The sequence below is a fragment of the Notamacropus eugenii genome, chromosome 5 (genome assembly GCF_028372415.1).
Source record: "Notamacropus eugenii isolate mMacEug1 chromosome 5, mMacEug1.pri_v2, whole genome shotgun sequence".
In the NCBI taxonomy this organism is placed as follows: domain Eukaryota; kingdom Metazoa; phylum Chordata; class Mammalia; order Diprotodontia; family Macropodidae; genus Notamacropus; species Notamacropus eugenii.
The window spans coordinates 3,949,042-3,972,403 of record NC_092876.1 but is presented as its reverse complement, the minus strand read 5'-3'; the positions used below and the strand labels follow the sequence as shown (position 1 = coordinate 3,972,403).

Here is a 23,362-nt window from a genome sequence, read left to right as displayed (position 1 = left end):
TCTCACTTGATGAGGGTTAGACTGCAGGAATTCTGGAGTCTCAGCACTAAATCCTGTGACTTTTGATGGTTTAGGAGTGGGTGACATTCCAGGATTTGGCTGTGGACTTCACCCCAGAGGAGTGGGACCTCTTGAACCATCCTCAGAAACAGTTGTACAAAGAGGTCATGCTGGAGAATGCCTGGAACCTGCTGTCCCTGGGTAAGGACACTTGCCCTGGCCACTCTGAGTCTTCAGTCAAAGAGAATATCTCCATTCCTGAGTGTGCTGACTTTGGAGCATTGATCAGTTACTAGAAAGGGAAAAGTGCTGCTGCCTTGTGTCTTAGAGACAGGGTCCTCCTGCTGCCTAGGCTTTCTGTAAAAGGTCAGTACACTGGGTGCAGAGAAGGTGGAGGTTCCTGGTTGCTCCTGAAGCCAATTGCTCCTCTTGCCAAATCTTGAGAGCTTCAGTTCCAGGGTCAGATCAGTGTTGAAGCATCTCAGGTGTGGAAGTCATCCCCCATCAGTCAGTCTAGCCTCTCCCTGGACATGAATTGTGTCTGCCCAATGTCTGCACACTGCTCAGGAGGCTTTGCCCTGTACCCCCTTCTTCTTTGGAAGGGGCCAAGTGAGAAGCCTCAGTTGGTAGCTCCCAGCAGTGCCTAGTAGGGCATGTTTGTCCTTCCCCTTCCTTTCCATTGCCCCCAATTCCAGCCCAGATGGTGGGAAAGGAAGGAAGGGCATCAGCACTTCTGTTCAGCTGCTGTTCTCCGGCTGTTGTGCTCAGTGCTTTCTTTATAATGTGATGTCATTAGGTGATATAATTATCCCCATTTGACACTTGAGAAAACTGGAGCAAGCAGAGGTTAAGTGACTTGTCCAGGAGCTCACAGCTCCTAACTGTCTGAGGCTGGATTTAAACCCTGGCCTTCTGACTCCAGGCCCAGGGCTCTCTCCACTGCTCTACCAGGTGCCTCTAATTTCTAGATAATGGGTACTGTGCAGTGAGTCCTTCCTCCTATGAAGAAGGGACACTAAGACCAAATTTTCTGACTCTGAATTGGCTCCATGATGTTCTCCCCCTCTGTCCTCAAAGTTCCCCAAAATCAATGCTTTGGAAACCTTCCTTGAGGACTTCTGGGCACCATCCTGTGACCTTGCTTGCAGGCCCCTGTCACTGGCAGGAAAAACAGACTGGCCCAGAATCAGAATTTGACTGACTGAGGTTCATTGAGTACCTCAGCAGGAGAATGTCACCAGCAGAGGCAAAGACTCCCTGAACGAACAGGAGCAAGGTTTTTATAGGTTTCAGGGAGTGAGGAGCAGGGTAGGGGCCAGGGCCAAAGCTCCATTTTGCTGGAGCTCAAGGCTGATCTGGCACATCCTATTCTGGGAGAATAAGCCAGATCTGTGTGAACACTATGGAGTGATTCTCAAAATAGAGTTGATTTTCCCTTAAGAGAATTAAATTACAAGGATTTCTCCATCCTCATCTCTGATTCCCCATGCCCAGGGTTGCCAGTCCCTGGAAAAGATCTGATCTCTTATTTGGAGGGAAAGGAAGCTCCCTGGCTGCTGGAGCAAGAAGGCCTGAGCAACTCCTGTCCAGGTGAGTGAGGGGAAAGCAGGTGTGGGGTGTGGTTACAAGAGGCTTCTGGGCATGGGGGTGAGGCAAGTACTAGATCTGGGGCAGGGAGACCTCACTTGGGGTACTTTTTGAGACAGTTTTTAGCAGTGTCATCTTGGACAAGTTACTGAGCCACTGAGCCTCAGTTTCCCCATCTGTACATTGAAGGTGTTTGACATCATGGCAATTAATCTCTCTTCCAGTGATAAATCTCATATCATATAAAAATCATTGTTTGGGATTTGGAGGCAGGAACTCATCTGCAAGGTAAAAGGGGTTAGGTGTTCCAATATGAACCTTAGATCTTTTTCAAGTCCATGGAAATTTATTAAGTGCCTGCTGTGTGCCAGATCCTCTGCTAAGCACCAGGGGCATAATGAGATACAAGGCACATCCCCTGCTCTCCTGGAGCTCATAGACTCGGGGCGAGGCAGGGCAGGAAGGGAGCGGGGCAGAGAACATGCCAAGAACAATATCAAAACCTGTTATGGACAAGAGAAATTGGAGCTTATTTAGAGGGGAAAGCCGAAAAGTGAAGTAGGACTGGAAAGGCTCATTGTAGAAGGTGAGCTGTAGCTGGGGCTTTAGATAAGCCAGGGCAAACATTTTAGGCACAGTGATGGCACAGAATCAAGATGTGGAGTGTCCTGTTCACAGAACAGAAGACAGCACCGTACCAGTGAAGTATAGCATATTTGATGGGAAACTAAGGTGAAAGAAAATTAGAAAATAGGACAAGGGTAGGTGATGAAGGGAGAGGTGATTAATAGCCCTAGACAGTATTTTATATTTGATCCTTTGGCTAAAGAGCCAAAGGTTGTTGATTGCTTGATGATATGGCCAGTACAGAACTTTTAAGATGAACTTTGTCCAATGGGTGGAGGAATTACTGGTGTGGGGGGAGACTTGAGGCAGCTGGAGCAAGCAGCAGGTTCCTACAATACCTCAGGTGTGATGTGATTGGGGCCTGAACCAAGACAGTGGAAGAGTTGGGGAAAAAAGGGACTGTATGGAAGGGATGTTAACAAAGTAGAATCACAGGACTTTGCAGCAGATTGAATATGAGATTCAAGAGTGTGAATGTGTGAGAGTCAGTGAGGAGTGCATGACACCTCATTTGTGAGCCTGCACTGGTGGGAAAATGTCTTGAAGAGCATTAAGAATGTAGGAAGAGGGGAGGTTTGGGGGAAAGAAAATGAATTTACTTTGAAGAATCAGGAGAGGAGTGTTACCAAACCCCAGAGTGAGAAAAAGAGAGAGAGAGACAGCAGGGTGATGGTCTGTGTCAAAGGCTGCAGAGAAGCCAAGATGAATGAGGTTCAATGAAGGGCCAGTGGATTTAGCAGCTCTCTTTGGAGAGAGAAGTTTCCACTGAACAATGAAATTGGGGGCTAGACTGCAGAGAATTTCAGGGAAAGCCAAGGAAAGGAGTTGGAGACTCCAGGTGCAAATGGGCATCTCCAGTTTAGCCCAGAAATGGAAGAAAGATATTGGAAAATATCCCTTGGGTTGAATTAATCAAATGACTTTGTTTTGAGGTTTAGAGAGGAATGGTTTGATTTGTGGCAATTGGGAAGGAGTCCTTAGTGCAGAAATGACTAAAAAGTAGTGAAATCATGGGAAGACTGGAGAGCCTGTATGCTGAGGAAGAAGATGTGCTGGAATGGGATGATTTACACATGGAAAGGAGTTTGCTTTAGCTAGCAGAAGGAGGACTGTTTCATCTGACAGTAGTATCAAAATGGAAAAAAAAGGCACCTGATTTATGAGAGGTGAGGAGGAGATGATAGCTCTTCATAAATATCCAATATTTTTCAGTGAAATATGAGGCAAATTTCCCTGCTGAGGTGAGTTGGGGATGGAGAGTGGGAGCAAGCAGTAAGGGTTCAGGAAGAATACCAAGAATTGGAAAAGCTGCTGTGGTGGATGACTTGGAGAGTCAGTTATGTTGGTGTTCAGTCATTTCAGTCATTTCTGGCTCTTCATGATCCCAGCTGGGGTTTTCTTTGCAAAGATACTACAGTGGTTTGCCATTTCCTTTTCTGCATCATTTTGCAGAAGAGGAAACTGAGGCCAACAGGCCTAAGTGACTTGCTCAGGATCACACAGCTAGTAAGTGTCTGAGGCTGGATTTGAACTCAAGTCTTCCTGACCAGTACTCTATCCACTGTATTTCCTAGCCACTCCAAGGGAGTCAGTTAGGGAGGTGTCAAATGATAGCCTTGCTACAGTGACATTATGTAGACTAAATGTGTAGCGGACCCAGACAGCCTGGTTTTATGATTTTCTCTCTCTCCATTCAGTAGCATCTAAGTAGTAGCAAAGGTTGCTGCTTTACTTAGAATTAATCCAAGGCTCTGCTTTACATTAATCATCAACCTGTGTCCTTCCCCTGATCTTTGAGGCTCAATCTTTGGCCTGTTCTTGGAGAATCATTGGCCAGATTCCTTGAGGTTTCAGCCACTCTTAGTTTGGGGAAATGAGAGGTAGAAACTCCCAGGTGTCCTGAAGCATGTGATACTTGAGGAGCAAGGAAGAAACCTCTGTGATCTTCACTATGGAGTCTGGTCATGTTCCAGAAGGATTTGAACCAAAGGTCACTCAAAATCGACATTATAGTGCAAGAGCCAGAAACAGGATTGGGTCCAAAACCTGCATTTGCCAACTAAGAGACCAGATTACAGGGATTGAGGTAGAGGCTGGGGCCTGGTGTCAGCCCTGGGCGCTGTCAGTCAGTCAATATGCGTGAATTAAACACCTCCAGTTCTTTAGGCACTTAGGTAAGCTTTTGGAAGGAAAAAGCCGGTCCCTGCTGTCAAGGAGCTCCCATTCTGGCATAAAAACATGGAGATGGTTTGAGAAGAAGCAACAGATTGGGAACATCAGTCTTAGCTGGTCCAGGGAAAAGAGGGTGTTTGGGAATGGAAAGAAATGTAGTTCAAGGGGATATATGGGAACTTAAGGACTGAGCCTGATAATGGTTTAAGGAAGGAGGGGAGAATTAGGGAGGAAAGAGTCAAAATCAAGATAAGAACGTTAAAAATACAGGTCCACCTTGGAGATAGTCTGAGTTTTGTTCCAGAGCACTCAAGTAAATTGAACATAGCAACAAAACAAGGCACCTGAATTCTCTTGTTTCCCAGTGCAGATGAAGGCTATGTTTACACTCCACTGTTGTCTGTTACGTTTGCAATGCTGTTGTGTCTAAAGTGTCCATGCCTTAATTCAAAAACATTATTGCTACAAAAATCTACCCATCATCTTGCCTTCATGGAGTCGCAGCCTCGTTGCTAGTGGAAGCTCTTTCCCGGTGTTGGTGGCGGCCCAGGTTTGGGGATTACTGTCAGTTTCTTAAAATAAAGTGACAGTGAATTTTGCACATTGATTCTTTTCACTCGAATACTTAGAGCCCATCATGGGGTTATTAATTGGCCTATTTTCCATATGTGTCTAGTACCATGCACAGAGCATGCCCACTTGCAGGGTTGGAGTTGTAGTCTCAGCTGTTGAGACTCCATCATTCGGAGCTCATGGCCTGACTTGTGAATGTAATGAGAATGCTGGTCCTGCCATTGTTACAGGTGTTCGTGAGGATCCAATGTGATTGTGTGTGAAAGTCTTTATAAATAAAGTTATCCTGCAGATGTGAGCTAATGGCATTTCCAGATGATTGATTCTGTCCATTTAACTTTGAAGACTTTTCTCTTAACCTGGGGATGTACATTACAGATCTGTTAGTTTACTTTATCCCAAAGGAGCAAAGGGATTATAATTATATAACTGTATATGTGTCTCTGTATATATGTTTTATTGTTTGTTTGTTGCAGAAGGAGAGATTAGACCTGAAATGCAAGAGATTACTGGAAAGCCAATCATTTCTGTGAAAGAAACCCAAGAGGAAAGCTTTGTGAGTGGTTGTCCCTGTGACTTGGCTGGGAGACAAATCTGTGCTGTATTTCTTAGAATCCACGCAGGAGAGAAATCTTATGATTATCTTCATTGTGGGAAGGACTTGAATCAACAGTCATCCCTTATTAACCATCAAAAAATTCAAATTGGAAAGAAACCACATGAGTGTCATGAATGGGGTGAAGCTTTTAGAGAACACTCATCCTTCCTTATACATCAGAGAATCCACAGTGGAGAGAAACCTTATGAATGTGACCAATGTGGAAAGGCTTTTAGAAGAAGCTCTCATCTTGTTGTACATCAGAGAAGCCACACCGGAGAGAAACCTTATGTATGTCATCAGTGTGGCAAGGCTTTCAAACAGTGGGCACATTTTGCTAGACACCGGCGAATCCACACTGGAGAGAAACCTTATGAATGTAATCAATGTGGAAAGGCTTTCAGATGCAGCTCCAGTCTTACTGTACATCAGAGAATCCACACTGGAGAGAAACCCTATGAATGTAATCAGTGTGGAAAGGCTTTCAGCTCCAACTATAGCCTTACTTATCATCAGAGCATCCACACTGGAGAGAAACCTTATGAGTGTAATCAATGTGGAAAGGCTTTCAGACTGAACTCTAAACTTGCTGTACATCAGAGAAGCCACACTGGAGAGAAACCTTATCAGTGTAATCAGTGTGGAAAGGCTTTCACACAGAACTCCAGTCTTGTTGCACACAAGAGAATCCATACTGGAGAGAAAAGTTATGAATGTAATCATTGTGGAAAGGCTTTTAGAATAAGTTCTCATCTTGTTGTACATCAGAGAATCCACACTGGAGAGAAACCTTATGAATGTAATCAATGTGGAAAGGCTTTTAGAAGGAGATCTTCTCTTGCTAAACATCAGAGCATCCACACAAGACAAACTTTATGAAACTTAGGAATGTGATAAATATGGAAAGGCTTTCTCCCAGAAGGCTGCTCTTGCAGTGCATCAAAGAATCCACACTGGAGAGAAACCTTTTGAATGTCATAAATATGGACTCCATTTTGGAAGCAATATGTATAAATCTGAAAAGAGTATAAAAGTCTTCTAAATTCAGAAGAAATAAAACAGTAAGGAGAGAGAATTTTGAAGGGATCTCTAGGGGGTAGAGAGAATGAATAGGTTAAAGGGGGATATAGAAGGTTGTTTATATCAGTGGGAATCGGGAGATAAGGGAGGGAATCTCTAGAAGGAAGGATGAAAGAATAGGTTATGGGGGTTATAGAAAGGTAGTTAGATTCATGGGAATAGGAGGATGGGATGGATCCTTGGAGGTGGGGTAGGCTAGGTAAAGAGGGCCAGGTCAGGAAGGATAGGAAATAAGAGTTATGCACAAACAGAAAAACAAAGATCAGGAGTAGAATTTATTAGGAAAAACATAGTTTATATATGTGTGTGTGTATGTATATATATATATATATATATGTGTGTGTGTGTGTGTGTGTGTATTTGTATATATGTGCATATATGTGTGTGTGTATATTGTTGTGTTTGTCTTTCCTTCTCAAAGAGGACCATGGCTTCAGGGAAAAGATGACTTGCACTTGAGTTAAGGTCACCAGCCCCACTTGCACCTCAGAGCCATTTTAGTCTAGTGGCCAGATATTCTTCAGAACAACTGGAGATGGCCCAGGATGCAATGGGAGACCCTGGCCCTTTTAAGCTAAAGTCTTTTGAGGTTATCATTTTGAGTGAAGTAATGCCCATTTAGTGAATAGGCCTCTTTAAGAAGTGAGTAAAGGGATGGCCCCTTTAAAAAAAATTAAAGTGGAAGGAGAAGGCCCTTAGTGTTGCTGTCCCAAAGAGAAACCGTTACTATTTATATTCACTCTGAGCCTGGAGTGCCCCAAAATAGCCATTAAGTGAGGATTGAGCAGGATCTATTCTTGTCCAATTCATGAGCTTCAGAATGAAATGGGTTGAAAGTTTGGTCTTTGAGAAAGAAATCTAGTCAGTAAGCCCCAAGTTAACTAGTCAGCTTTCAGCCATCAAAATTCATAAAAATTCAGTCTAAAAGGCCAGCGTCTCCCCTTGCATCCTGGGCTACCTCCGGTCATCCTCACAGATATCTGACCACTGGACCCAGATGGCTCTGGAGGAGAAAGTGAGGCTGCTGACTTTGCACAGCCCTCCCTCCCTCAAATAAATGTCAACTGCAAATCATATCACCATCTCCTTGTTGTCATGGTCCTCTTCAAAAAGAAAAACACAACCTGTGAGTTGTCTGAGCTGCTTGAATGGGGACCCAGCCATTTGGGTCACGCAGCACATCCTCTCCCTGTGCCTATGCTTGTGCCTAACCTTTCCTCTCCAAAGGAAGGTAAATGCTGTGTATATGTGAATAGGTGTGTATATATCTATATATAATATATCCACACAATTATAACCTTTGGGGAGTGGGAACTAAGGAGGGAAAAGGAGTAAGTAAACAATGGAAAGCAGAGAACAAAAGGAGCTTTCAAGGAAGCAAAAAAAAGATGGACAGCTCTCAGCATGTGTAGCATTTATTATACAACCTTTCTTGAAATGAAAATTCATTGGTACTAATTTTGAATCCCCTTAGGTTCTGCTATGCACATGACCTGCTTTTTTTTCTTTTGTATTTAAGTTTTATGATATGATTTTTCTTTTCTCTATTCTGCATTTGTGTTCTGGTGTTTGAGTCTAAAATAAAATGAAAAGACAAAAAAGAAGAAAGACCCAATCACTGAGTGTTTTTGAAGGGTCTCCTATGCTCCATGTCCTCCAAGGCATGAAGAACAAGGGTACACGGAGTCAAATCAGCCCTGCTCAGATGAGTTTAGAAACTAATGGAGGATAAAACAAGTGCTTAAAGAAGTTCATAAAACTAGAAATCAAAAAAATTTAATTGAAATAATACAAAGGGACAAAATACAGGATGGCTTAACAAGGAGGGGGCCATCAGGTTGGATTTCAAGGAAAACATAGCCCATGGCCTGAGTCTTATGGATGAGAGGGATTCCAAGGTGGAAGGAAGGATGAAGTTCTAGGGAAGGAGCTGAAGCAGTACCCAGAATCCTCTGTATGAAACTGAAGGAACAGGTGACTGAATCTCTACAAGAGGGTGAGAAATGTGTCATGTAACTGGAAAGACATTTGGGCCAGGACATGTAGGATTTCAGAGCTTTAGGAGAGAGTTTGGTATTTGATCCTAGAGACAAGAAGGAGCCCTAGAATGAGTTGATTAGGGTGATCACATGATCAAATCTGTACTTGAGAAAAATGAATGTGGCAGGAGTGTGGGGAAAGACCTGAGTCTGGGCAACCAATTACAAAGATGGAGTGCAAAGTGAAGAGATTAAGGTAAGGGAAATAGATTGTCCTGAAATAAACACAGGAATGTGTCTCTGTCATTGCTGGCAAGATTCTTGCTAGAGTTCTCGTTCAGAAGCTGATCCTTCATCTGGAAGGTGATCATTTACCCGAGAGCCATTGTGGCTTCAGAAAGGGCCGAGGAACAGTCGATATGGTGTTTGCTGCCCAACAACTCCAGGAGAAATGCCAGGAGCAGAACAGAGGTCTGTACACAACTTTTGTTGATGTGACCAAGGCCTTTGATAGTGTTAGTCATGAGGGCTTATGGAAAATTGTCAAAATTTTGTTACCCAGAGAAGTTCATCAGTATTGTATGTTAATTTCATGATAGCATGCTTGCCTGGCTTCTGGATAGTGGACAATGCTCTCGTGCCTTCCCAGTAACCAAAGGAGTGAAAAAGGGCTATGAGCTTACTCCCATTCTTTTTAGCATGATGTTTTCAGTCATGTCAAATGTTTTCAAGGATGATTTTCAAGGTCAACTACTGCACTGATGGTAAATTCTTCAATTTGAAAAGGCTACAAGCCAAGACCAAAGTGGAGGGAGTGTTGGTGCATGATTTTCTGTTTGCTGTTGATTGTGCACTCTGTGCAACTTCTGAAGCTGAGATACAATCAAGTATGGATCACTTTTCTGCTACTTGTGCTAATTTTGGCCTAACAACACCTAGACAACACAGGTGTTCCATCAGCCACCACCACACCATCTGTATGTGGAACCATCAGTTACAGTAAATGGAGAGAAATTTTGAATGCTGTGGATAAGTTCACTTACCTTGGTGTAGTGTACTTTCTAGGAATGTACTCACTGATAATGAGGTTGACACACACTGCCAGAGTTAGGTCAGTGTTTGGGAGACTCTGAAGGAAAGTATGGGAGAGAAGAGGTATTAGACTGACTACTGAACTGAAGGTCTACAGAGTTGTTGTGCTGACCTCATTGTTGTATGCCTGTGAAACATGGACAGTCTACCTTCACCATGCCAGGAAACTGAATCTCTTTCATTTGAACTGTCTTACGAAGATTCTGAAGATCACTTGGCAGGATAAGGTACCAAACACTGAGGTCCTTACTTGAACTTAACTGCCAAGCATTCAAACTATGCTTCAGAGAGCACAACTCAGATGGGTTGGCCACATTGGAATGCCAAATGTATGCTTGCTAAAAAGACTACCTTATGGAGAACTCATGTGGGGCAGGAAATCAAATGGTGGTTAGAAGAGGCGATACAAGGACACTCTCAAGGTCTCTCTCAAGAACTTTGGAATTGATTGTGTGACATGGAAGACACTGACACAGGACCGCTCAATATGGTGTGCCCACATCAGAGAAGGTGCTATGCTCTTTGAGCAAAGCAGAATTGAAGCAACTCAAAGAAAATGCAGGTTGCACAAATTTAGAGTATCCACCCCAAATGTTCACACAAACTATCTGTGGTAGATCATTCCAACCTCATGTCTGATCAGCCCCAGTCGAACACATTGAAACTTGACTTTATCATGGTGATGTCACTTTGGTCTTCTTTGAGAACAAAGGACAACAACCATCCAACCGATGTGACATTGTTTACCCCATTCTTCCTTTCTCTTTCTACCAGTAGATTCCCCTTTCACACGCCTTAATTTCATTTTTTTTAAGATATCCACCTTTCCTATTTCCAACTCACATCCTTACCCTCTTTCTATACTCTTCCTAAATATCTAAATAATAAGAAAGTAATTAGGAATAACAAGTATCATTTCCACATGTAGGAATGTCAACAGTTTAACCTATGGAATCCCTTGTGATTTTTCTTTCCTGTTAGTCTTTTATGCTTGTCTTGAGTCTTGTATTTGAAAGACAGGTTTTCTATTTGAATTTGTTCTTTTCATCAGAAATGCTTATAGATCCTCTATTTCTTTGTGTTCATTTTTTTCACTCCAGAATTCTGCCTCAATTTTTCTCAGTAGATAATTCTTACTTATTAACCTAGCTCCTTTGCCCTTCAGAGTATCATATTCCACACGCTCTGATTCTTTAATGTAAAAGCTGTTAAATCTTGTGTTATCCCCATTGGGGTTCACCAACTTTTTAACTGCTTCTTTCTGGCTACTTGCAATACTTTCTCCTTGATCTGGGCATTCTGTAATTCAGCTATAATATTCCACAGAGTTTTCATTTTGGGATCTCAGGAAGTTATCAATGAGATCTTTCATTTTTTATTTTACTATCCAGTTCTACAGTATCAGCGCAGTTTTCTTTGATTATTTCTTAAAAGATAATGTCTATCTTCTCTTGTTTTAAAATCGTGTTTCTCAGATTGTCCAATAATTCTTAAATTATCTCTTCTTGATCTGTTTTCCAGGTCAATTGTTTTTGCAATGAGATATTTCACATTTTTTCAGTTTTTTTCATCCTTTTGGTTTTGTTTGTTTCTTGATGTCTCATGGAGTCCCCTTGCACAGTTCTTACTTTTGAGGAATTATTTTCTTCACTGAATTTTTGTACATCTTTTTTCCCCCGTGTGACCTGTAATACTTTTTATGTAATTCTTTGCAGTGGCAACTGATGCAGTGGATAGAATTGCAGGCCAGGAGTCAGGAAGACTCATTTTCCTGACTTTAAATCTAGCCTCAGGCACTATTTGTGTGACCTTGGGCACTTAACCCTGTTTACCTCAATTCTTCATCAAGGAGAAAGAAATGGCAAAGCACTTCATTATCTTTGCCAAGTAAAGCCCAAATAGGGTCACAGAGAGTCAGACATGACTGGAAAAATGTCTGAACAAGGAAAAAAACCTTCTGTTCAGTGCATTTTTTAAAATATCTTTTTCCACATGACGAAGTCTGCTTATGATGGAGTACTTCTCTCAGTGAATCTTTGTGTTTCATTTATCATTTGGCCAAAATTTTTAAAGGTGTTATTTTCTTCACTATTTCTTTTTTGCCTTCTTTACCAAGTTGTTGACTTTCCCCTCCTGATTTTCTTCTATCACTCTCATTTTCCCCATTTTTTTCCTCTCTCTCTCTTATTTGATTTTTTCAGTCCTTTCTGAGCTCTTGCAGGAATTGTTTTAGGGCCTCAGAACAGTTCACAGTTCTCTACGAGTCTTTGGATGTGGCAGTTTTGATGTTGTTGTCTTCAGAATTTGTTTTGACCTTTTCTGTCAACATAGTAACTTTCTATAACCAGGTTCTTTGTTCATTTTTCCAGGCTGTCTCTTGAGCTTTAACTTTACATTAGAGTTGGGCTCTGTTTCTGGGATGGAGGGGACACTGTCCCAAGCTTCAGGCCTTTTTTGCTCAGATGTTGCAGAACTAGTTCTGAGGGTCAGAACTGCTCACAAGTACTATCCTGGGCTGTCAATGGCTACAAGCACTCTTTTCTACTCTCTAACTGTGACCAGAGTTCCCATTCCCCTGTGGCTGCAAACTGTCATGTGCTAGTGATTCTCCATACCCTGGGACTGAGATCTGGAACCAAGGATGGGCAATACAACAGTCCTGTGCCCAGTGCCAACAAAGGGTCCCCTGTAATCTCCTGACTAGTTTTCTGACTCCCTTACTTTCTGTGGACTGAGGCTGCTGCTGCTGCTGCTGATTCAATCACCCCCAAAGCCTGCTGCTTTTTTTTTCTTTTTACTATGGTGCCCCTGTGTTTCTATATCCTTTGCACTGCACTCCACTCTCACCCTATTGAAAGAAACCTTTCCCGCCAACTTCACCCCAATGACCTCACTTCCAGCACATGCCACCAGTGAGGCCTTATCATTGCTGACTGGTGGTGAAGCCCCTCCCTAGGGCTGGTCAACAACAAGACCCCACCCATGGGACCTGCCAGAACAGGTAGGCCCTGTTCTCATAGCAGCCCAGTGGCTGAGCCCCATCTTTGGTACAGACCAGCAAGAAGATTCCTACTCCAGGGCCAGCCACCAGGAAGTCTGTTACCATAGCAACCCAGCAGCAAGGTGACACCCCCGAAGCAGACCAGCAGCTAAACCCCATACTTAGAGACATCAACAGGGTATTCCCACCCCAAGTAAAAGGTAGAAGGGGAGCCTACCCATCAATGAAAGCATGCAGCTAAGCCCTGAAGCCCAGTGAAAGCCAGTAGCAAGATCCTGACGCACAGAACAAATAGCTTGGGACAGTGCAGGACTCAACTGTCACATAAAAACACAAGTCACGAAACAAGCAGGAAAAATGAACAAAAAATCAAATTAAAATAGCCTGAGTGTAGACAGTTACTGTAGTGACAGGAAGGTCAAGGCATAAACTTAGAAGTGGACAATGGCATCAAAATGGCTACATGTGAAGCTTGGAAGAAAGGTCTTAGGACTAAAAAGTTTTCCTGAAAGTGCTTTAAAAGGATTTTAAGAAGCAAATTAGAAAAGTAGAAGAAAAATTGGGAAAAGAAATGAGAGTGATGCAAGAGAATCATGGGGGAAGTAAATAGCATGGGAAAAGATATTTTTAAAATTTACTGTGGAAAATAAGTCCCTTGGAAGTCAAATTGGCCAAATAGAAAAGGAAGTACAAAAACTCTCTGAAGAAAACAATTCCTGAGAAACTAGAATTGAGCATGTAGAAGCTAATACCTTTAAGACAACAAGATCTGATGAAACAAAATCAAAGTAAAAAATTATGTGAAATTTCTCATTGCAAAAACAACTGACCTAGAAAACAGATCCAGGAGAGATAATATAAGAATTATTGGACTGAAAGCCATGATAAAAAGAAAAAGCCTGGATAACCTCTTTCAAGTAATTATTACAGAAAAGTGCCCTGATATATTAGAAATAGAGGACAAGATAGAAAGGGCAAGAATCCCCCAATCACTGCCTGAAAGAGATCCCCAAATGAAACCTCCTGCAACATCAGAATCAAATTCCAGAGCTCACAGATCAAGGAAAAAGCTACACTCAGCAAAAAAGAAAAAATTCAATTATTGTGGAGCTACAGCCAGGATCACACAAGATTTGGCAGTTTCCACATTTAAAAACAAAAGCACTTGGAATGTGATATACTAGAAAGCAAAGGAATTAGGATTACAACCTACAAATCCAGTAGAGAAACTGTATTTCTATATGGCAAGATAATATTTGTAACTCTTAAGAATTTTATTGTTAGAAGAGCAATTAGCAGGAATATATGTGTGTTTGTGTATGTATGTGTGCATATAAATAGAGGGGAGGGGAATATAAGGTGACTTTGATGAGTTGATACCCCAAAAAACAAACTAAGAGGAGAAAAAAAATTGCACTGGAAGAAGAAAGAAAGCAGGTTAATTGAGGTGAATTATTCCACATAAAAGAGTTATGAAAGAACTTGTAGTGAGATGAATGGGGATAAATAAAGCTTAAACTTTACTCATCAAAATTGGCACAAAGAGGTAATAACTTACACACTCGGTTGAATTCCGAAATTCATCTTACCCTGCTATGGCCGGCTCAGTGGAGAGACCCCCAACCCGCGGGACGTCTGGATCTCAGATACACAGTGATGAGGTGGGAGACAGAGATGTTACAAATTCTATTTATTATTAGCAAGTACAAGCCTTATATGCTGTGCAGCCTTAAGTTCCATACTCGTGGCAAGCTTGTGCTGTGATTACTTTCACCAATCCTCTTTCATGAACAAACCCATGTCCCAGTGATTGCCTCAGAATGTTTGTCAAATACTAAGATGTTTGCCTAAGACCAGAAAGCCTTGGGGCTATTGTGTAAGATTCCGGAGGGCCAAACCAACAACCCTTGCTCCATTTGCACAATTAGAGTGGGCTTATCAGGCCATCATGAACTCATGGAACTGTTGTGGCCCTCAATGGCTCCCTACATTACCCTTCAAGTTTTTGAGAAAAAGGATGGGGATAATTCTTTTTAGATCATAATGCAATAAAAATTGCATTCAATAATGGATGTTGAAAAGATTAAAAATTAATTATAAATTAATCTAATTCCTAAAAAATAAATGGGCTAAAAACCAGATCATAGAAGCGACTGATAATTTCACTAAAGAAAATGACAACAATGAGAGAACATATGAAAATTTATGGGATGCAGCCAAACTAGTACTTAAGGGAAATTTTATATCTCTTAATTGCTTACATCAATAAAATAGAGAAGGATCAATGAATTGAGTGCGTAATTTAAAACCCTAGAAACAAAAACAAAAATCCCCAATTAAACACCAAATTGGATGTACTGAAATTCAAAGGTGATATTAATTAAATTGAAAATAAAAAAATATTGAACCAATAAATCAAACTAGAATCTGGTTTAAGAAAACAAAAAAACACACAAAAAAAATAGATATGCCATTGGTTAATTTGATTTAAAAAAGGAAAGAAGAAAGCCAAATTACTAGTATCCAAAATGAAAGGATGAATTCACCATCAATGAAGAAGAAATTAAGACAAGTTTAGGAGCTACTTGCCCAATTATATGCAAATAAATTTGACAATCTAAATAAAATGAATGACTATCTACAAAAATCTAAATTATCCAAAATAACAAAAAAAGAAATAAAATACTTTAGCTCATTCTTTAAAAAAAAAGAAATTGAAGAAGCAATCAATGGACTCATTAAGAAAAAATTCACAGGGCCAGATGGATTCACAAGGAAATTTTACCAAACATTTAAAGAACAAGTAATCCCACAATTATAGAAACTTTTTGGAAAAATAGGTAAAGAAGGAGTCCTACCAAATTCCTTTTATGACACAAATATGGTGCTGGTATCTAAACCAGGAAAAGCCAAAACAGAGAAAGAAAATTATAGATCAACTTCCCCAATGATTATTGACTCAAAATTTTTAAATAAAATACTAGCAAAGAGATTACAGTAATATATCACAAGGATCATACTCTATGACAAGGTGGGATTTATACCAAGAGTGCAAAGCCATTAAATGGGGAATGGCCGGACTAGTTGTGGTATATGAATGTAATGGAATACTATTGTGCTATGAGAAATGATGAGCAGGCAGATTTCAGCAAATCCTGTAAAGACTTACATGAACTGATACAAAGTGAAGCCAGCAGAGCTAACAGAATATTATACACAGTAAGAGTAATGTTTTGGAATGATCAACCATGATAGACTTATCTCTTCTCAGCAACACAGTGATCCAAGACAATTCCAAAAGACTCATAATGGAAAATGCTATCCACATCCAGAGAAAGCACTATAGAGTCTGAATGCAGATTGAAGCATACTTTTTTCCTTGCTTTTTTCTTTTCTCTGTGGCTTTTCCCTTTTTTACCATTTCTTTCACAACATGACTAATTTGGAAATATGTTTACATCATTGAACACATTTAACCTCTATCAGATCAGTTGTCATTTGGGGGAGGGGGTATGGGAGGGAAGAAAAAAACATTTGAAACTGAAGAGGTTATAAAAAATGGTTGTTGAAAATTTTTTAAAAAATGAAATAGGGTAGAATTTAAAATGTGACTATATATGTATATATATATATCTCATATATATGTATGTATGTATACGTATATAAAACATAAAGTGGGGAAGTTGGACTTAGTGTCTTCTGTGGTCCCTTCCAACTCAAAATTTGTGTTCTCATCAGAAGTACCATTCATTTCTCTTTCCAGAGTCTCCTCTGGTATTTCAGGAAGGAGATCTAGCAGGACCAAGTAGGTATTCACTGAAACTGTCCTATGCTACTTAAGTAAGAGACTTTATACAAATTAGATGTGTAATATACAAAAGAAAATAAGTATATCCCGTGTTCAACAAATCACAAGACCTCACTTTCTAGAACAAGATTTACTAATCATCACAAAGTGCTGGAAAAATTGGCAAGCAGTCTGACAGAAACTAGGTACAGGGCAGTATCTCACGTTGTAGACTCTGCTTACCTCCAAATGGATACATGCCTGAGATATGAAAGGTTGCCTGAAATAAATCAGAGAAACCATAATGAGAATTCATTTTGTAATTAGGAAGTGGGGAAAAGTGCAACCCCAGAGAAGGGGTGGAGAGGAGTATATGGAATGAAATGGGGAATTTTTATCACATGAAGAAACCAATGCATCTAAAATGTAAAAGGGAAGAAATTAAGTGGGGAATTGATTTGCAACAAGTTTCTGAAAAAAAGTTCTCATTTCCAGGTATTTGAAGAATAGGAAGAGATGTATAAAAATAAGCCATTCCTCAATTGATCTCTAGTCAAAAGGTATGAATAGTTTTCCAAGGAAGAGATCCAAATTTTCAATGACCATATTTTTAAAAATAGTCCGGGGTCTGAGTGCAGATTGAAGCATGTTTTTTTCACTTTTTTTCCTTTCTCATAGTTTTTCCATTTTCTTTTTATTCTTCTTTCACAACATGACTAATGTGAAAATATGTCTAACAGGATTGTACATCCAGAGCCTATATCAGATTGTTTGCTGTCTTGGGGAGGAGAAAAGGGAGGGAGAAAAAATTTGGGAACTCAAAAGTGATGTAAAAGTGAATGTGGAAAGTTTTGTATGTAATTGGACAGGAGAGAGGCCAGGGCCAAAGCTGACTCATCAAGGTCCCTTTTGCTGAAGTGCAAGGCTGATCTGGCACATCCTATTCTGGGTTATTTGCATTACAAGCACTAATGGGAGAATAAGCCAGATCTGTGTGAACATGATGGAGTGATTTCTAGCTTTGTATGCACATTCTTTTCCCTAAAGAGAATTAAATTACAAGGATTTCTCCATCCTCATCTCTGATTCCCCATGCTCAGAACTGTGAGTTCCCAAAGAAGATCTGATCTCTTATTTGGAGGAAAGGAAGCACCCTGGCTGCTGGAGCAAGATGGCCTGAGGAGCTGCCCTCCAGGTGAGTGAGGGGAAAGCAGGTATGAGAGCTGTGATTATTAGAGTTTTCTAGGTGTGGGGGGTGTAGCAACTGCCAGATTTGGGGCAGGAAGACCTGATCTGGAATTCTTTTACAGACATTTTTAGCAGTGGAATCTTGGACAAGTGACTGAAGCACTGAACCTCATTTTCCCCATCTGTAAAATGAGGGAGTTGGACATCATAGCCTTGAAGTTCTTTTCCAGTGATAAATCTCAGATCCTATAAGAAGTCATTATTGGAATTTAGGGGCAGGAACTTCTCTGAAAGTGCAAAAGGGGTTAGACTTTCCAGGTTGAGTTCTTTCTTAGACCTTCTTCAAGTCAAGCATTTATTAAGTGCCTTCTGTGTACCAGACCCTCTGCTAAGCACCAGGGAAGGGTATAAGAGATACAAGGAACTTCTCTTGTTCTCCTACAGCTCACAGACTGGTGGGGCAGACAACATGCCAACAGTAATGTACAAACCTGTGATGGACAGGACAAATTGGAGCTCATTGAGAGAGGGAAGGCCCTAAAGTGAAGGAAGACTGGAAAGGTTTATTGTGGAAAGTGGGCTCTAGCTGGGGCTTCAGGAAAACCAGGTCAAGCATTCTAGGCACAGGGATGGTGAAGAAAGCCTGTGGAGGCAGGAAGTAGAGGGCCCTGTTCACAGATGACAAGGGAGGCCCATTCCACTGAATGATAGCATATATAGAGGAGAAGTAAGGTGAGAGAAGATAGGAAGTATAGGAGAGGGGTAAATGATGAACAGCCCCAGAGAGGATTTTATATTTGATCTTTTTGTTAGGGAAGTTGTTGAGTACATGGTGACATGGTCAGTTATAGAACTTTAAGAAGATGAACTTTGTCCAGTGGGTGGAAGAATGACTGGGGGAGACTTGAGGCAGCTGAAGCAAGCAACAGGTTCTTGAAATACCTCAGATGTGAGGTGACTGGGACCTGAACCAAGACAGTGGCTGTGTTGGGAGAGAAGGGGGTGTATGGGAGAGATGTTACCAAGGTGGAATCTCAGGACTTTGGAGCACATTGAATCTGGGGCTCAGGAGTATGAATGTGTGAAGTCAGTGACAAGTGTATGGTACTTTCGTTATCAGCCTACGATATTGAAAGTATGTCTTGGAGAGCATTAGTAAAGTGGGAAGAGGGGAAGGCTGGGTGAAGAAGAATGAATTTAATTTGGAGAACCTGGAGAGGAGTGGCACTGAAATCACAAGAGAGAGAAAAGGAGAGATAGAGACAGAGACTGTCAAAGGCTGCAGAAAAGTCAAGAAGGATGAGGATGAAGAGATGGGCAGTGGATTTATCAACTTTGAGACTTTTGGTGATTTGGGGGACAGGAGTTTCCATTGAACAACGAAGTTCAGCGCTAGACTTCCAGGAATTTCAGAGAAACCAAAGGAGTTGGAGACACCAGATATCAATGGGTGTCTCCTGTTGTTCAGCTGTGAAATAGAAAAAGAGAAGTGATAGAGATATATTTCTTAGGCTGCATGGATCCGGTGACTATATGTTGAGGTTTAGAGAGAAATGGTTTTATTTGTGGCAATAGGGAAGGAGTCATTACTGCAAGAGAGATTTAAGAATAGTGAAATAATGAGTACGCTGGAGAGGCAATCTACTGAGGAAGATGACATGTTGGAATGCACTGATTTCCACAGGGAAAGGAGTTTGCTTTAGTTCAAAGAGGGAGGCCCAGGTCATCTGATAGTGGTATCCAAAAGGAAAAGAAGGCACCTGATTTATGGAAGGGCAGGAGGATCACATAGTTCTTGTTAAGTATTCAATTTTTTGAATGAAATATGAGGCAAATTTCTCTGCTCAGAAGATAAGTGGGGGGTGGAGAGTGGAAGCAGACAGGGGAAGAATGAAAAGAACTGGAAAAACTGCTGTGGTGAATGAGATACAGAGTCAGTTATGTTGTTATTCAGTCATTTCAGTTGTTTCTGACTCTTCATGATCCCATGTGGGGTTTCCTTGGCAAAGAAACTGGAGTGGTTTGCCATTTCCTTTTCAGGCTCATTTTGCAGATGAGGGTCATACAGCTAGTAAGTGCCTGAGGCTGGATTTGAACTCCAGACTTCCTGAGCAGTATTCTATCTACTGAATCAACTAGGTAACCAAAGGGAGTCAGAGAGAATCAGAGCAAAGGATAACCACGCTACAGTGAGGGCCACACTGAAATTATGTAGCCTAAAGGTGTAATGGACCCAGACAGCCTGGTTTTATGATTTTCTCTCTCTCCATTCAGCCACATCTAAGTAATAGCAAAGGTTATTGCCTTACTTAGAATTAATCCAAGGATATGCTTTACATAAATTATCAGTCTGCGTCCTTCCCCTGATCTCTGAGGCTCAGTCTTTGGCACGTTCTTGGAGAATCATTGGCCAGAATCATTGAGTTGACAGCCACTCTCAGTTTGGGGAAATGGGAGGGGGAAGCTCCCAGGTGTTCTTAGTCTGAGAAGATTCAGGAGCCTAGAAAGAAGTATTTGTGATGTTCATTTGGGTCTGATCAGGTCCCATCAGGGTTAGAACTAGACAGAGGTCACTCACTATAGGAGGTAACATGCAGAGAAGAGCCAGACACAGGGCAGAGGTCAGAAACTGCATTTGCCAACTAAGACAGAGACCAGAGTACAGGGCCTGAGGTGGAGCTGGGGCCTGGTGTCAGCCCTGGGCCCTGTCAGTCAATATGCATGGATTAAGGACCTCCAGTTTTCTTGGCACCTCACTAAGCTTTTGGAAGGGAAAAGCCAGTCCCTGCTGTCAGGGAGCTCCCAGTCTGGCTCAGAAACATGGAGATGTTTGAGAAGAAGTAACAACTCAGGAACTTTGATGTTAGCTGCTCCAGGGAAAGGAGAGTGAAGTGTAGTTCAGTGGGATATAAGGGAACTCAAAGAGTGAGACTACTAATGGTTTAAGAAGGAGCAGAGAATTAGGCAGCAAAGAGTCAAAATCAAAACAAGAATGGCAGAAATTTCCGGCCCAGCTCAGCGGTATCATGGGTTCTGTTCCAGAGCACTGCGGCACAGCAAATATTGCAATCAAGTGAGTCACCTCGAATTTTTTGGACCCTCAGTAAAAAGTTATGTTTACAATATCCTGTTGTCCATTCCACGTGCAATGCAATATTTTATGTGTAAAAGTTATACATACTTATAATTTAAATATTTTGTGGCTAATAAAAGCTCATTGTCATCAGGGCTTTCAGTGAATCATAATATTGTTTCTGGGGGCAGCTCTAGCCCGATGTTGAGGGCTGCTGACTCATCACAGTGCTGGTTGCTCAAGGTTGGCCCCCTTTCTCATTTCCCTTTCCCTTTCCTTCTTTCCTCAGCTATTTAGAAGGTGTCATTCAGACAGCCATTTTGATTCTTTGCTCTCCTTTTCCTTTGTAATATTTTTAGTTGCTGCCTCCTGTACAATATGAAGAACCTCTGTCCATAGTTCTTCAGGCACTCTGTTTATCAGATCTAATCCCCTAAATCTGTTCATTAATTCTACTTCATATTCACAAGTAATGTTCTTATGTTATATTTGTAGGGTCTGATGGTCTCCTGTATTTCCTTGACTTTGAGTCTGAATTTTGCAATAAGAACCTCATGAACTGAGCCTCAGTTAGCCCTTGTTAGGTCATGTTAGATCATGTTTTGACGGACTGTATAGAACTTCACCACCTCTGCCTTTTTGCCTAGAAAATGTTTTAGGTGTTCATAGAACTGAAAACTTTGTCCTCTTTGTAGTCAGTGGTTGGAAGATAGACTTATTACTGTGATGTTGAATGGTTTCCCTTGGATTTGAGCAGTACTTGACTATGCCTTGGAATAATCTTGCTGGAGGTAAAACTAATGGATGTAATTAACAAGGTTAGGTCTCTTGCTGAAGACCTCGTTAGATTTTCCAGTATAAGAGACCACATAAACATCCAAATAACTTACTGTGAATAAATCCCTATAAATGTCATGGCTTTCCCCCCTTAAATCCTGTTTCTTATTTTTTTCAATAATATTCTCTTGAATTAATATACTGTGATTTCTTTAGCTTTTCAACAAGTGATGGGCACTCACTTTGTTTCTTGTTCTTTGCTGACACAAATAGTTCTGGTACAAATATTTTGATAAGTGACTGCAATCAGTCGATAGTATTAAAATCATTGCTGAACAAAGAAATTTTCCATGTTAAGATAATTTGGAAAATATATTCAACTGAATTGAAGTCATGTGATTGGCAACAAGTTTTTGTTTTCAGTTTCTTTTCTCAAAACAATAAGATTTGTTTTAGATCTGTAATATTGCTTTTGTTTTTATGCATCAACATTTCCTTTTATTGTGATTTTGGAAAATTATTTAAAAGAAATATTTTAATTTTTAAAATGATATCTAGAGGTTGATACAGTTGTAGTCTTAGGAAATCAACTCCTTTTGATCTGGATGCTTTGAAATGATGAATTAAACTGTTAGACAAATGTAGTTACAATGTTTAAAATCTAAGTATTTAATTGTATACATTTGGCTTTAGAATAATAATAATAACAGTTTGGAAAAATTAGGAAAGACTTGTAAATTCTCCTTATGCTTTGAGGACAAAGAAAATGCTTCGGTGCCTTCTCTTTGGGCAAGGTCAACCAAGGTCAAATCTTAGCAGCCCTGGGAAAGAAGAGGTTGTCCAATTCTAGAGTAATACAGTGCTTTACTGACTGATTAGGACCTCTAAGAACCAAAGTAGGATTTGGAGAGAGGGATTTTACTACGTTGCTTATAATATCCAAGTTTTATGAGAATTTGTCTGGCCTATGATTATGGAATTATGAAAATCCATCTAGAGTATTATATATGGCAGTTACACCTTTGAACCAACTCAAGCTCAACAGATTCTGCCATATTCAAAAAGAAAGTAGGAGAGAATTTGCAAACAATTACATACATTTACACAAACACATATATATACATACATACATACATACATAATCACTAGGAGATATAGTAGACAGAGTGCTGGACCTGGAATCAGGAAACCTGAGCTCAAATCTGACCTCAAACCCTAGCTAATTTGCCTCCGTTTTCGCTACTGTAAAATAGAGGTAACAGGACCTACATAGTGGGGTTGTGGTTCTGATCTGATGAGATAATATTTGTAAGGGGTTTGTGCCTGGCACAAAGCAGACACTTAAAAATGTTTGTTTCCTTTTTTCCTGCATACAAACTATATACAAGGTAAAATGAAGGAAAAAAAACCCCAGAGATAGTCAACCAAGGAAGCCTTCTTGCAGAATACAGGATTTTGGTGGAGACTTGAAGGCAGTCAGTGAAATCAGGAGGCTGAGACAAGGGACAGCATTCAAGACTTGAGGATAGGGAGGGAATCCGCGAAAATGCAGAGTTAGGAGATGGAGGGTCATGTGTGACAAGGAACAATTCAGATGAAATCCAGTAATAAAGTAAAAAATCTACTTAGTTCTATTTATACTGAGTACCTAATATGATTATGTAAATTTGCCATACAAGAAGAATCAGGGCCATAGCTTCACACTAAGGAGATAACGGTTCCCTAAATTCATCTCAATTCCAGGCAAAAGTTACACAGATAGCCAATTGCATTGAGCCAACGAGAAAATGTCACACTGGAGAAATTGAGTCAGGGGAATCCTTTCTCA

The 23,362-nt window shown here is 40.7% G+C and overlaps 1 protein-coding gene across 2 annotated transcripts in view; it reads left to right on the top strand.

The window, feature by feature from the left end:
- The window catches only part of LOC140508172 (uncharacterized), a 32,714-nt gene extending 24,469 nt beyond the window's left edge, over nt 1-8,245 (top strand). For both annotated transcript variants that reach the window (XM_072615951.1, XM_072615950.1), the window contains 3 exons: nt 75-201; nt 1,495-1,590; nt 5,436-8,245. In XM_072615951.1, the coding sequence (XP_072472052.1) occupies nt 75-201; nt 1,495-1,590; nt 5,436-6,436 (1,224 nt within the window). In that variant the 3' untranslated portion in view covers nt 6,437-8,245. The remainder of the gene's footprint in view (nt 1-74; nt 202-1,494; nt 1,591-5,435) is intronic.
- The last annotated feature ends 15,117 nt before the right edge of the window (nt 8,246-23,362 follow it).